The 15,791-nt window shown below is 40.4% G+C and overlaps 2 protein-coding genes across 2 annotated transcripts in view; one reads left to right on the forward strand and one right to left on the reverse strand.

The window, feature by feature from the left end:
- Positions 1 to 15,791, forward strand: part of LOC125900850 (histone-lysine N-methyltransferase 2D-like) — a 422,240-nt gene that overhangs the window by 283,692 nt on the left and 122,757 nt on the right. The window lies entirely within an intron of this gene.
- manba (mannosidase, beta A, lysosomal) lies at positions 1,508 to 15,629 on the reverse strand. The gene is made up of 17 exons (XM_049596094.1): positions 15,265 to 15,629; positions 13,684 to 13,778; positions 13,494 to 13,599; positions 13,237 to 13,410; positions 11,945 to 12,068; positions 11,216 to 11,385; positions 9,320 to 9,430; positions 8,417 to 8,568; positions 8,074 to 8,191; positions 6,186 to 6,272; positions 5,796 to 5,963; positions 5,462 to 5,680; positions 5,162 to 5,326; positions 4,932 to 5,076; positions 4,600 to 4,742; positions 2,794 to 3,054; positions 1,508 to 2,537 (listed from the first exon to the last, which is right to left on the reverse strand). Exons 1-17 carry the CDS (start codon positions 15,484 to 15,486, stop codon positions 2,313 to 2,315), a joined length of 2,685 nt encoding a protein of 894 aa, XP_049452051.1. The 5' UTR covers positions 15,487 to 15,629; the 3' UTR covers positions 1,508 to 2,312.

Genomic DNA, 15,791 nt, shown 5'->3' on the forward strand with positions numbered 1-15,791 from the left:
CCCAACTCCTGACGGGGCCTTAAAGAACCTGTGTGATGCCTTACAGGAGTGTCACACAGGTTCTCGCATCGGCAGAGATTCAGAGAAACACACCAACCACAGATTCAAACTCGTCGATGAAGCTGAACGACAGCACAAGAAGGAGCTTCAGGAGACTCTGATGAAGTCAAAAGATTCTGAGGAAGTTAAAGTGAAGTGTGAACAAACAGCAGAACACATGAAGGTCCAGGCCCGAAGCACAGAGAGGCAGATTAAGGAGCAGTTTAAGAAGCTTCACCAGTTTGTAGAAGAGGAAGAGGAGGCCAGGATGGCTGCACTGAGGGAGGAAGAGGAGCAGAAGAGTCAGATGATGAAGGAGAAGATGGAGGCTCTGAGCAGAGAGACAGCAGCTCTGTCAGACACAGTCAGAGCCACAGAGGACGAGCTGAGAGCTGAAGACGTCTCACTCCTGCAGTGGGCAGAGTCCAGCAGCGCCCCCTGCTGGATGATCTGCTCTCAGGAGCTCTGATAGACGAGGCCAAACAGCTGGGACACCTGACAACATCTGGAGGCTGCTGTCTCTGTCCCAGTATCACACTGCTTAGATCTTTGGACCGGAAGAGGTCTGGATCAGCAGTGTTTGGGTCCAGAATCACAGGAGTGTAGGAGACCATCATCTTGATCCAGATGTTGATGTGTCCAAGGACCGCTGGAAATTTGAATTTCTGTTTTTACAGGTTTTTTTTTTTTTAAGAAAACACACCTTCCAATAAAGACTGACTCTTTTTTCATGTTTTCTTTAAAAAACAAGAGTAAAATAAATAAAAAATAAAACCATTTAAAGTTGTATACTCCTCGTCTAAGCCACAATAAGAACATTAGTCCCTCCCATGTGCTTAAAAAAATTATTTGGCATGCCTCCCCCTCCCCCCTTATAAGTGACGCACAGTCCCTTACTAAAAGTAGTACTCCAGGATGAAGTATTGCATGTTCTTACAGTTGCCACTGACACACAGTTGTATAAATTTTTAATCCAGAGCTCCAAATATGTGGATGATCCTACATTTTCCCGTCACTATCAGGTAAATGTTTTATCATTTTGGTTTGCTGTGTTGTTCTGTGTACTTATTGTGCATTCTCACGCATTTATTTTATGAATGTCACTTTAGTTTAACTTTATTTTGTGTTGTAGCATTTCTAACCTGTTTTATTTCCTTTCAGTTTTAATCCTTTTTGTATCTTCATCTGCTCTGTCTCTTATTCAGCTGTAAAACAAAACTTCCCCCCTGAGGATCAATGACAATAAAATGTTTTAGTATATATATATATTTTCCATATTTCTTTTTAAAACTCTGAATCACATTTGATGCGATGAGGATTTTTTAAAACACTGATCAACAGAATAATGATAATGAATAAACATTTTAATGTTAAAGACAAAGCTCCAGTGATTTATGGAAAGTTAGCGCAAATATAAAACAGATTTTGGACAGAACTGTCTCTAACATGACACATTCATGAAGTCAAGTATCAGAGTCTGTTAATTATCTGAGAGATGTGCAAAAAAGCAAAATCGTTTCAGTGCATAAACGATCATCTGTGAAATCAAACCCAGCTCAGATTATTGTTGCATTCATGTGCTGTCAGAATAATCAGAAAATATTTTCCCAACATTATTTAGGTACTTTATAATAGGCAGGTCTGCACAGTGATACAGACATACGTTATTAAACACACACTTCTCGGGCACCTGCTGATGAGCAAACTGCTGGTGTTGCTAACTTCACTTGTTCGTTAGACTTTCACACCAACCTGCTGCATTAATATGATCACAGGATTCTCTGCTCTCTTCTTTTTTCTTTGGCAAACATTTAGAAAACTGGCACAAAGTTTTAACTCTCCTCCACAAATATCTTCCACACACTCAAAAATCCACAAGAGTCAGTCCCAGAGGTGGGAGTGAGTCACGCCTGTGCAAGTCCCAAGTCACTGTGGAGAAAATCAAGCGTGTTGAGTCCCTGCTACAAGTCACAAGTCAAGTCATCACAAACTCCTGGAGATAAAATAAGATGATCTGTTCCCAGTGGTGGAATGTAACTAAAGACATTTACTCAGATACTGTCAGCACAGATCTGAGTCTTCTCTTCTCGTGCCACTTTCTACTTTCTACGAGTCAGGTCATGTGACTCGAGTCCTCCATCTCCGGTCACTCCTGTATCATAGTGTCTCTTTAAAAAGGACCTGTTCAGATTCAGGACACTGTGCTCCATCTTTTCCCACCTATCACCTCTGCACGTTGTCCCACCTCCACATGTAGACCAGCTGGTCTCAGGTCAGTATACGTCCCTTAAAGACGTGACGGTGAGGGATCTGGAGAGTTCTGCAACGCTGGTCGGACGCCAAGCGGTAAAGCTGACCGTCCTGTTCCTAGAAACCATCAGGAAGCCGTTGGAGCTGAAGCGTCCGGGGATGTTTCCCACATCGAGCCAGATGAAAGGAGCGACAGAGGCAGAGTGGAGGGTGACGCTGTAGCCGGTCTGATCCTGCTGCACTTTGGCCTGCGGGGAAACACACAGTGAACATGATGCAATCAGCAGGAAGTTAATTAAGGTTTTAAGTCCCTAATTTAGTCTAATTAAGTGTAATTTGAAGAAGTTTGCGTGTGTAAAGGCCTTAATTCCTCCCTGAAAGTTTCTTTCTTTTTATTAGTCGCTGTGTCGCCCCTCCTGTGCACAACAGATTAAAGGATTCCTCCATCGCTGCTTTAAACCTGTGTATGAATAAATAAACCTCCTTGTGAACACGCATTCTTACTGTGATGTTGGGTCTCTGCAGCCCCTGAGCGTCTTTGGGTGAGCACAGGAAGTGGTGGTTGGTGGGACCCTGCTGGGCGCCGGCGCTGTCCTCCAGGTGGAAGGTGAGCAGGCAGGTGAGGCGGGTGCAGTGTCCACATCTTGCCAGCAGGGCGGCGACTGGCTGTTTAAAAATGGTTGCAGCGCTGCCTCCGCGGACCAGGAGCAGGTCGGACGTCAGCGTGCAGACTGGATCCAGATCAGACCAGGAGTACACGGACACCTGAGCCACAAGACAGTAAACACACCTGTGACTCATCCGAGACACAAACATGACCACATGGTTAAATTCAGTTGGCTAGGCTTTCAAATGATTTATACACCGATTTTTATATAATAATAACAATAATAATAAACTCTATTTATGTGGCACTTTTCTTTTTACGAAATTAGAGTGCTTTTAAGATAAATACATACAATAAAAAAAAGGATAAAATACAAACAACAGAGATAATAAAAACATAAAAACACCAGGAGACAAAATGACATTAAAAAACCCCAAATAAGATCAAATAACATAAAACAAATGAGCAGAGAGAGATGGAACAAACAGCAACGTAATAAATATTCATAAATCCTTTCCTATAAAATAAAGTTTTAAGAGTGGATTTCAGTTTATGCATTTTAAAATTTAAATGTCAAACGTTGGAGAATTGTGTGACAAATGAGAATTATTTCTCTTTTTATTAGAATCGTATAATGATGAATGTAGATTAAGTTTTTTATTGTTGCTTAATTTATGAGAAACGTTCTCCCTAAACTTGGAATTACAGTTTCACAACTTGCATTGCACCTATATTTTTTTTGCCATACAGTGAAACACTGAAGCTAAATGCGGCTTTTTAAAAATTATTAATTAATTTAACAGGTGCAATGAAATACAATGAATGTTAAAAAAAATCATTAATTAATAAATAATATAAGATATATAAAAATAAAAAAAAATATTTTTGCCCCTCATCCCAAACCCCTCAGTCCAACATAAAATAAATAAATAAAATAAAATAATAGTTTTTCAAAAAATATTTAAAAAGACAAAAAGAAATAATAATACACAAATTAAAAAAAAGAAAAAGAACATAAAAATTATTTATTTAAGTGAATAAAGTGATCTATAAATATTAGAAACATCTCTCTTAAAACACATGTCGTGGTAGGATTTTGATTCTGTGTCCAGGATGTGAATTTGAAATCAACATGATGTCATCAGTCTCATTTAAGCTTAAATAGTGTGTTTAAATTAGCATCACATATTCCTATCTTAAATCCAAAAATAATTAGTAATGCTCTAAAAAACATATTCAATGTGTTCAATATGTTCAAATGTTAGCGCATGTCATGCACTGTGGAATTGTTTTTCTGTTTTTATTTTAATTAAATTCTGCAGTTAAATCTTCCACAGTGAAGTTAGAAAAACTACACAGAGAGGAAACGAGAAAAGTTATGAATGAAAAAGATATTTGATTATTTGTAACTGGCAAAAAAATAATTAAATTATGATTAATTAGACATCTGTTTTGTAATGCTGTTTTCTATGACTACATGGTATTGTTGTTTTTTAAATTGTAGTTTATTGTCTGTGCAGCATTATGTAGAAACTGTACTTATGTTGTCTCACTGAATATATTTGAGAGAGATCGCTTAATTTTTTTATAATAACATCTCTTGTTCCAGTGGAGTTTGAATCCACCTACTGTATTCTGATTAGACAAAACTAACCTGCAGAATAAATGTGATATAAAGACACAGTTCACCAGTGAAAACTCACCACAGCTCTGAGCGTCAGGTTGTAACTCAGGTCTGAGACGGCGTAGATGAACAGCGTGTCGTCATCCTTGAAGCCGACTGGCAACACGGCAGAGAAGAAGTTCTGTGCAAAATAATGCAGCATTTTCCACTTCCCACCAAACTCTGCGCGCACACACACACACACACACACACACACACACACACACACACACACACACACAGAGGGAATGATGTATGATTATTTAACAACAGTGACCTTTAACCCCGACAGCAGATCCTTTGCTAAAAGAGAAAAAGTCTTAACACTACACTGTAAAGATGCTCCAAGATGCTGATCTGACATTCACTCACCAATAGACGACCACGAGGGCGCCTGCCAAATATCGTTGAGCTGCCAGTACAGGGCGCCCATCGTGTGACCTTTGCCCTCAACGATCTCACTCTGACTTCGCCGATAGAACTCCGTCTGAGCCTTCACACACTCAGCCTGCATGACCTGGACATGAAACATGAGGCTGTGTATAACAGTGTGTGATGATGATGAGTGTACAGGAGGAAGGTCATCAGCTTGTGTGTCTGACCTGAGTGATGTAGAGGGTGTCTGTAAATCTCTTCAGAGGATCTGTGGAGTTCGGCAGGTGGAAGTGTAACGCAGCCTGCTGCAACATCTGCTCGTTTCCATCCTGGTGGTGCTGACGATGGGAGGAGAAGTTACTGTTGTAGCTCCAGTCTTCTTTTATGGAAACCTTAAACAAAACAGACGAAACTTTATACCCTCATAACTTTCTTTTTCTTTAAGAGCATGCCTCAAATTTTGACACAAACTGCTGATAAAATCCTGCAGAAAAACAAAACATGACAGGAAGGGTTTAATGAGTCACCGGCTGCAGAGTGGAGAATGAAGGCCAGGACTGGAAGCCGTATTCAGAGGCGAAACGTGTCCGAGGGAAAGTCCTCCAGTCCCAGCAGTCCAGGGTGTAGCTGTAGAAGTGTGTGTCTCCATAGTGAGGGTCGTAGGGGTTCTCCGCCACCCAGCTTTCCTGCTCCGATTCAGCTCCGTTTGTCGGACTGGAGACGAGGAACGGGCGACTCTGGTCCTCCTGAAGCAGATGTTAGACGCTCATTTCTTAAAGAATAACAACCTGGACCCTGCTTCCTCTGTTTTTGTATCTCAGGATCAATAATGGGAACAATGACCTGTGACTTGACTCTCACCTGTTGAACTATCTGCCGTATGTTGTTCACATACAGAGTCACGTAGTCCTTCAGGTAAATGGGCCTCTGGGAAACTGGGATGTTGAACCAGTCTGTCGCCAGAGCAGCTTCGTTTTCATTGTTCCCACTCCAAATTATGATGGAAGGATGAGACTTGAGGCGCTGGACCTGACGAGTTACAGCAAGAGTACATTTACTGTGAGTACAGGACGCAACAACAACCTCTGGGAATGTTCTGAACCAGCCTGAAATGCTGCGCCTCTTGTTACTTTTGTTGGTATTTTAAAACTGCTATTAACTTGCACAGTCACTGCAGATGATATAAAATGTAGTATACTATGGATAAAAGCTATAAATGTAAAGTACCATTTAAATAAATACGCTGCTCACCTGTTGGACGACCTCTTCGCTGACTGTCTGAATGAAGTCATCCTCAGTGGGATACATGGCACAGGCAAACATGAAGTCCTGCCAAATCTAAAGACACAAATCTCTGAGTGTCCATCTGTTCTACAATATGTTCATGAGTCACAGACGTGTCACACAGCGTCAAAAATCAAACAGAAATATATTCATCTGTCCTCAAACAGTCCCACTTCAGTAATGTTATGGAACAGTGAAGCTTCAGAGTGAAAACTGAGACGACATCTTCCTGATTTATGCTTATTTTTGTGTCAGTCTTAAAATATCTGACTCAGATATAGATATATAATAAAGGACAGAAATCATGTTATAGAAAAAAATGATTGGACGTGTAATTGGACATGTTGCTGTTTGATTTTGAGGACTTTAGGTCAACTCTTCTCAGCCAAACTGACAGCTGCCATAAAGATGATTTAGAGAAAATAGCAGACCGCTTCAGCATCAGGGACTCTAAACAATTACTTAGAAATGATCTTAAAGTCTTAAGGACTGTTCATTATTTATAAGGGAGGGGAGAGGCAAAAGGGGGGGGCATGTCAAATAATTTTCTTAAGCACTGAGAAGGGGCTTACGTTTTTTATTTTGGCTCAGGGGAGGGGCATACAAATTTAAATGGTTGTAGTTTGTAATTATTTTACTGCAGATTTTTTAAGAAAACATGCCTTCAAACCTACGTGGGTTTGGTCTTTCTTTCAAAATGAACAAAATGACACCACAGCTCCACCCTCTCATCCAACAACGATCACTTCTGGCACCAAAAATCCAGACGAAAACAACAGACGAAATGCCGAAATCAAGGCTTCAAAACAGGAGTCCCAAAACCAATAGGTGATGCCACAGTAGCTATGTACATTTTCTATACAGTCTATAGGTGGATCTGGTCCCAAAAGAAGTCAGTTGAGGTGTTTCGAGCATCTGATCAGGATCCTCCTGGGCACCTCCTGTAAGAGGTCTTCCCAGCACATCCAAGTGAAGGAGTTCAAGTATCTTGGGGTCTTGTTCACGAGTTAGAATAGAATGGAGCGTGAAATGGAATGGTGGTTTGGCATGGCATCCACAGTGATGTGGGTGCTGCACCAGACTGTAGTGGTGAAGAGGAAGCTGAACCAGAAGGTGAAGCTTACAAATTACCAATCCGTCTATGTTTCAGCCCTCACCTATGGTCATGAGCTCTGGGTAGTGACCGAACAAATTAGATCGTGGATACAAGTGGCCGAAATAAGTTTCCTCTGTAGGGTGTCTGAGCTCAGCCTTAGAGAAAGGAGGAGCAGCTCAGACATCGGGAGGGAGCTCAGAGTAGAGCCGCTGCTCCTTCACGTCTAAAGGGGTCAGTTAAGGCGGTTAAGCATCTGATCAGGATCCTCCTGGGTGCCTCCTGTTAAGAGATTTTTCAGGCACATCTTGCCTGGGAACGCCTCGGGATCCCCCAGGAGGAGCTGGAAAGCGTCACAGGGGAGAGGGACGTCTGGAGTACAGTGCTCAGCCCAGCGGCCCGGCCTCAGATAAGAGGATGAAAATGGATGGATGTGGAATAGAGTGCCAAAGATGTGTTTTCGCACATTTACCATCATAAAATGAATCAGAAGACCCATAACCTTGTTCTGCTGGAATTAAGACCACATTTCCCATAAGCCTCAGTGACCTTCCTGATTTAAAAATGATGTGTTTGTGGGCTTCCCTTGGCCTTCAGGTCCCTCTATGTGCTTTTGATCTTTTTTTATGCTGATGATTGTCTCCTGTTTAAAGCTAATCTCCAAAAATAAATGATTACAGGTTTATTATTTTGTAATCCTGTATCAGTATTACATTACTTAGAAGTAATGTAATACTGATACAGGATGATGACAGTAGTTACCATGAGTCCCATCTCATCACAGATGCTGTAGAACAGATCCTGCTCGTACACTCCTCCTCCCCAGACCCTGAGAGCGTTCATGCTCGCGTCCACGGCCGACTGCAACAAGTTCCTCAAGCTGCAAGACAAACAGACAGCATCAGTAATAATGTATTCATAACAGAAATACAATCAGAAGTTTAAACACAACCTGTCCTGTGAAGTCAGAAACAAATCTGTACAAAGACACAGAGGAGACAAACTGTGTCTCTGAGAATATCATTATAATCAGTGATGAATATTCTTCTCACCAGGCTGGACTCAAACTAATCAAATCAAAGTCAGCTTTTCAAACTGAACTCACACAGCAGGGGTGACCTGGTCCTGGAAGGAGTGTGCTGGGATCCAGTTGGAGCCTTTGAGGAAAATTGGTTTCCCATTGATGCGGAAATAAAAGCTCAGGCCTGGAGACCCGACGATTGGCTCCTGGACAAGTTCTACCGTCCGAAAATAAACCTGCAGGAGACACTTTCATCAAAACACTAAAACTTTAAAGCACTGACCTCTGTGGTTTCAGTTTCAGAGACCGCCCTCAACAGTGATGCACAATTTTAATAAAGAGCAACAGGTGTGAAAATCTTAACAACAGGATTTTCAGCTTGTGTTTTATGTCTTTAAGTAGAAAAAGACACATATATGTCCCTTTTATTGTAAATCTGTATTCTTCATTATGTTTTACATCTTATTGCTCTGTAAAGCACTTTGAATTGCCCTGCTGTTTGAAATGTGCTACATAAATAAAGCTTCCTTACTTTACCTGTATTTACTGTGTGACTTCATCTTGGACAAGAGGACTGAAAGAGCATCATCATCCTCAGCAGTTTTAAAATTTGCAACCACAGATTTTGTCAGAGAAACACTGATTTTGTAATACAAAACTTCTTTATTCAGTGTTTTTACCAGTTTTAATCACCTGGTCTGTTTGTTTCAAAGAGGAGGATACCTCTGTGGATAATTAGGCTCCCTGTAAAAACCTCCTGAACAAAGAACACTGAAGGAATTCTAACCAGGAGGTCACGTTTGGCACACACGAAAAGTTTCTGCTGGTTACAATCTGCAATCCTCACCACTAGATGCCACTAAATCCTACACACTGCTTATTTAAGCCCATTTTACTGCTGCACATATATCACATTATAATGTCCTGGGTGAATACATCAGGTAAATGCCTAAATAACATATGAGGAGAATGTATGTGAACTCTGACCTTAGACGTTGTGTTCAGGATCATAAATCCATCCTGTAAGCCTCTGACAGTGAGTTGGTAAAAAGGTTGGTCACCGTGTCCGTTGGGCCACCACAGCTTCACCTGGTTACTCTGGAACAAGAAGAGAAAGATCTCAAAAGTCTGCACAAATGTTCAGACAGTGATTTCTTTACTATTCAACTTAATTCAGATACAAAGGAGAGTCACTTCTGTCACAACAGGCTCATAAACTCTTAAACAGAGTATATTAATCCCTAACTAAAAGTAAACTCACTTTTAACATTGTGTCCTGGTTCGTCCTGATAAGTGTCAATAAACACAAAGCTTTTCTAAGTAGTTAAACTGGGCAGTACAATTACAGGCTGCAAACAAACCCCTCTGTCCTCTCACCACGGCAAAGCAGTCCAACACTTAAGCGGCAAAATCAGACGACCACAGCCATCCCCCCACTCTTCAGTAAATTATGGAGCTCCTCAGGGGTCAATACTGGGACCGATTTTCTTTACTCCATAAGTTATTTAAACAGTACACTATTTAGTTTTTGAGATTTGCTCATTATTATGAGCTAAGGGGTGTGATGGATTAAGAATCTCTGGTGCCTCAACGTATTTTCCTGCAATTTTCCACCACACATAATGTAGATCAATGACATCATTACAAGTGATGACAGAAGACAGAAATCTCAGTTGACTGCTGCAAAAGGAATGAATGTTGTAGATATTATGGTTCTTTTTTTAGATCGATATATATACAGGATTATACAGCAGTTAGTTCCAACCGAGCATTTTGATTGGACAGGAGGCATTTCATAAGCGTTGATACACAGTATAACAGTACTGGGACCTTTAACTCTGCATGTATCACTCCGCTTTACAGCTGTTCTGAGCTGTTAATTACATTAACTGTTTATTAGCACACATTAAGGGTCATTATGACAAACTTTGCACTGCAACGAGGAACATATTAACACAAATAGCATTTGAGTTAAATAATGAATGTTTGTCAGAAGACGAGGAAGGGACGGAGCGAAGCCTGAATACTTCACTCTGAAACTCAAGATATGCTCACATGACATCAGAAGACGATGCAACATATTGATTAAGCTGTTAACTGATCTGCATCACAGGTATTCTATCTAATGTCAACAGACTGATTCACTGGTGGCACAATAAATGGAGACACACAGATGTAGCCTACATGATACACAGCAGCTGGTCTGTTGTAACCTTAGACCTAGTTCACACAAAGTAGGAAGCTAGTGTGCAGGAATTGATTGTGTTGCTTGGCAACAGTCAAGTCCCAGTCCAGATGCAGAACTATTTGTGCTGGTGGAGCCAAAGAAATCATGAAATTAATACTGTTAATAAATAGCACTTGTGGAACTGTTGTATAAAAGCGATATCACACTCGAGGTTGTGCTGGTGTTACTGAATATCAGCAGACCTGTGATTATCTTCAGAACCCAGCCTGCAGCCTCATGCCTACGACAGAAACACAGCCGTGGTGATATTCAGTACAACAGCATATTGCTTAAATGTGTCCTGTCTGGATGTGCTATGTGTTTTCATAAACCCTTTTTGGGCCCGTACACAAACAACGTCTTTAACCGCCTAAAAAACACGAGGTCAGTGGCTGGGCGCGACTTTGGTGCCTTTTCTGTGCAACATTAATAAGCATATTGCCTCTTTACCAGACATCCTGAGTGCAGAGCTGATCTTCCTCCAGGAGCTGTTCATAAGTGTGTAGGCCTATCGTCTGTGGGACAGATGTGACGCTCTGACAGCTCTGCACTAACATGATCAACTTCTCCTCCATATTTATCACACACTGATATTTACTGAAGAAGGAAAGATATTTGTTGGCTGTGAAACAGTTTGTTTGGACTGTATTAAGTACCGTGTTGAGGTGTAAGGTGAAGCTGTTCTTGGTCAGTCCTGGGAGAAACAGTGTGTAGAAGCTCTGCTCTGAGTCCAGCTCAGGTATGGAGAGTGTGATCTGGCCATTCGTCGTCTGAACCGCATCAACAAGGAGCTCAACCTGGACCCTCCACTGAGACAGGCTGGAATCTACGCAGACAGATTATACAGACTATAAATAAGACAGAAAAACACTTTAATTATTCCACAGTGGGTAAAACAAAGTAATCTTAGTAGAAAAGAAAATGGATAGATACGAGTCTAGGAGAAAATATTTGTATTTGATTTAGAAAGAAAATTCCCATCTTCACCCAGCTGTCCGTTTATTAGGAACACCTAATGTAGTCTAATACAACAGTCCTGATAAAAGTAATCCATGAAGGTTAAAAAGTGTTTTTTTAAAGCTATTTCAGAGGGTGTTAATTAAACTTCATGGTCATTTTGGCGGCTGCAGTCTGTGGTGCTGTTTAACATTATACTGTCAGATGTTTCTGTTTTGTCTACTCTATTTATATCAATGACGGTGGGCTAAATAACAGAGGCTCTTATGCAACAGATGAATGATTTAAGGGTTTAAGACTTTCTATCAGATAAGAGCCCCTCCCATTATTTGAAAATTCTGTTTGTGCCTCAAAGCATCTTTGTTTATATTCAGCATTACTCCATATTTTCTGTCCCAAACAAAATGTCTAATGAAGATGAGATGTACCGTGAAGAGGAACAGAGGAAACGTGGGTGAGCTGCAGGACATCAAACGCCTCCAGTCGTACTCCCTTCCACAGTCCCATCGTGGGGAACGAAGGTCCCCAGTCCCAACTGAAAGAGCTTTGCTCCTTCACAGAAACACAGAGAATGAATTACTGTTAAAATGTGCAAAGGTGTGATGCCTTTCAAATTTCTTTATTAAAATGTAAACATCATAAAATGAGGAAAAATTCTACATGATATTTAAATTAACATATTATATTCTCACATTGTGGCTCTTACAGTCAGCCTTTAGTGCAGGTTTGAAAATAAACATACATTTTAAAAAGAAATTCTGCACAACGAAAATCAGCTGGAAAAAACTTGTTTTGAAAAATTGCCTCATTATTAAACAGGCGCCTAAGCTGAACGTGGATGTCCAAAAATTAATAAAAAGGACATTTCACCTGTAAGGTTTTTTATTGTGCTCTGAATAAAATGTAAAGCTTTGACTAAATAAAATGTTAACACATTTTTATTTACATATATCTATTAAGATTCTATTATTTATTCACTATACTGAGTTACTGGCTTTACATAAAACTCTTTGTCTCATCTTCACCTTTTAAATCAGATGGAAATCATCCTCGTTTTAACCATCAAAATAATCCTCTTCCCTATGTTATTGTTTTTTGAAAAACAGGCTTTTTAAGAAGTACTCACTGCGAGTTATGTTGAAAACTGAACAGAAAACCGAGTAATATAAAACATTTCCTTTCATTGTACTGATGCCTTTTAAATTGTAATCTTTTAATGAAAATGCATGTGTTTATGGAAATACTGAGCAAACAACCGGATAAATAAGACATGGATTATACAACATATATACTATATTTAGCTGTTGTTTAGCTATTGTTAGTAATGCTGTCCTGTTTGCTTCAATTCATAAAGAATGTTGGCCTTTTTTGGATTCTTCGTTCACTGTGGAGGCATGTGAGAAAAACAGTTTTCTTCATGAATTAAAGGTGACACGTGGTGAGTTACTGATGTACAAATGGTCATTTTGCAGGGGAAGAATTCCTTTAAACAAATCCAGTCCAATTATGTAAATTTAAATTGAGTTAAAAGATCTGTTGGATAAAAATGTTTCAGTTTTGACAGAGATTGTTTGAATGTCTGATTTCCACAACAGGTGCAAACCATAGTGGGACTTTCTTCCTTTTTTTAATCTTAAAATATCATATTGAGCATTCAGCCATCATTCCCTGATTTATGAAATGTCTTCTAGAGTATCTTGAATATTCTACGTGTACTCACCTTTCTGATGAAATTGACGTGACACTCGCCCTTCTGGACATCTGGAGGACACTCAGGAGGAACTCTGTAGGCAGAGTGAGCTTTCCTCCGCTCAGACGCATAAACAACTGGAGACATAAAGCTCACTTTCAGCACATTGTCCCTGTCCTGCAGAGAGTCTCTGACTGAGAAGTCCTGCGCACCAAAAACAAGAAAGCAAACAAATGAAGAAAAGGTGTACAGTGAATCCCGAACAGCTTATATTTCAGTGAACATACGTATCTACGAAACATGTTGTCCGTCTTCCCAATGACGACTCCATTGAGCCAAACTGATGCTACAGTGTCGACACCATCGAAGACGAGCAGCACCTTCTGTTTGGTCCTGTTGGTGCAGAGAACACACAGCTGAGACAGGAGCAAGACACAGGAAATGATTTAGAAATAAAAATAAAGTCATTAAACTGACCTCAGCTGGGTGGAGACAGTGAATGTGGTCGTGTACGTCCAGTTGTCAAAAGAGATCCAGCGATATGACACATCGTTGAACCTGAAATATGGGTCCTGAAAGAAACATTAAAAATGATTTTTTTTTTTTTTAATTTAATATAATTCCATTCCTAGTTTATGACTGTAAAAATAAGTTAAAGTTTAGTATGGGCTTTTAGAGACAGCATGTTTTAAAATTTTCATGCCAAAAGTCGGGCTGTAGCAGGATGTGAGAACAACTGAGGTCTTCATGTCCCCACCACATCCAAGAAAATTTTGACCACACAATCCAAAATTTGAAAAAAGAAAAATTATTTTTGTTTTTCCTTTTCACTTATCAATTGCTTAATTACATTATCTTTTAATTGTGTTTCCAAAATGAAGATCTATCTGTTTTGCCAGCCCTAAAATGATAAAATTTTAATATACTGTCAATAAAAAATTGCTCGGATCATCCTGATGAATTATCCTGCAAGTGAAGGGAATACTGAGGCAGAGCAGCAACAGGTCAGATTTCGGGGGAAGCTCCCGTCCTGCAGCAGGTTCAAGACCTCGAGTCATGGATCAACTGATTAGAATTTGGTGGTCAAGGATGGAAGGCCAAGGTCACTGTGACCTTGTCTGTTGCAAGACTTTGAAGGAATTTCTTCAAATGTGGCACAAACATCCACTTGGACTCAACCATGAACTGATCAGAATTAGTGGTCAAAGGTCAAGATCACTGTGACCTCATAAACTATGTTTTGGAGAAATCTACATCCAGAGCCGTGACTTTTTGGACGGACCAAATGTACAGAGCTGTAAAGTTGTCCACCATGGTACCAGTTAGCTGCTAGCTAACCGTAGCTAACTTGTTTGTCCATTGTTTGGTCTGTGACGTAATAGGTCAACAGGAAAAAGGTCCAATACTAACAAGCTGAAAGGGGGCATATCTCCACCTATCGTAGAGGAGTCGCACATACTTGGCTCAATAAATGGATTCCCCTCCCGTGCTTGTATACTGGGACAAGGACAGTAGGCCAGTTACATGTCCTCGTCCAGCTGGAACTGTAGCTCCACTTCACTGTGACTGGAAACGTACTGAGTAACTCAAATGCCCTGTTTCCACCAGGCAGTATGGTTTGCAGAGGAAACCCTAGAGTCTAGGTACCATGTCTGGAGGGTTACTGTTGGTCCCAAGGGTACTGTACTGCATGTAAAAGCAATTGATGTCTATTAACAAGTAGAACAAAGATACAAGTTACTGACATAAAAAAAAAAACTATATCCAAATAGTTCAAGATGTTTTTGAGTAATGACATTAAAAGAACAACAAAGAGAGTGTCACAGTTTGCCCCTGTCTCCCCTACTGCTACTCTCGCTTGAGTCACAGATCTGAACACTTCCTCCACCACTGAATGTACGACAGTACACAGTAATAATACACGGAAATACTCAAGTAAAGTACTTCATTACTTAAAAGTTCTTTAGCATGTTCCTTCACTGAGGTGAAAATGTGACAGGAGACTGTGACCACATTGCAAACATCAAGTGTAGGTGTATCCTTAATGTACACATCCACCTGAATGAATCCCTGTCGCTGCAGAGCTGAATGAACACATCCAGGAACCTCCGCCGGCAGACACACCGAACCGTTATCGTTACACAGACTCCATTTACCGGTCAGACTGAGACTGACGGACCCAGAGACATGAAATGATCCATGAACTGAGGTAAACATGGATGAAACTCCGAAACACGAACACAACAAAACACCAAAGACACAGTTTCCGCACAGAGTCATAGCGGCTAGCTTGTTGGTGTTTCTGTCCTTAAAAAAGCGTGAATAAACTTTAAGAGTTAGAGTAAACTTTTAGAGTTCTGTCAAGAGTTGTATCCGAAAACAGTCAAAAGTAGGTCCGCCATTTTGACGTGCTGTCTGCTGACCGGCCGTCAGAGGGGGTCAAAGGGTACAGATGACCCAACGCCAAGGGGGGAGCCATGAAACGGTTTATGGTTGACGTTTAAATTGGACTTTAGGAGAACAATTAACTTACTGACTAAAATCACTGACGACACAAGCTTTAGGTATTTACATGTTAAATAAAA

This window comes from Epinephelus fuscoguttatus, linkage group LG14 (genome assembly GCF_011397635.1).
Source record: "Epinephelus fuscoguttatus linkage group LG14, E.fuscoguttatus.final_Chr_v1".
Taxonomy (NCBI): Eukaryota; Metazoa; Chordata; class Actinopteri; order Perciformes; family Serranidae; genus Epinephelus; species Epinephelus fuscoguttatus.

What these genes read in the sequence shown, in the direction of transcription:
- manba (XM_049596094.1), bottom strand. Translation starts at nt 15,486, where the DNA reads ATGACTCTGTGCGGAAACTGTGTCTTTGGTGTTTTGTTGTGTTCGTGT. An exon ending in GACCAGGTCACCCCTGCTGT is followed by an intron (nt 8,192 to 8,416) that starts GTGAGTTCAGTT and finishes TTTGTCTTGCAG; the next exon opens with CTTGAGGAACTTGTTGCAGT. An exon ending in TGCAGAGACCCAACATCACA is followed by an intron (nt 2,538 to 2,793) that starts GTAAGAATGCGT and finishes GTTTCCCCGCAG; the next exon opens with GCCAAAGTGCAGCAGGATCA.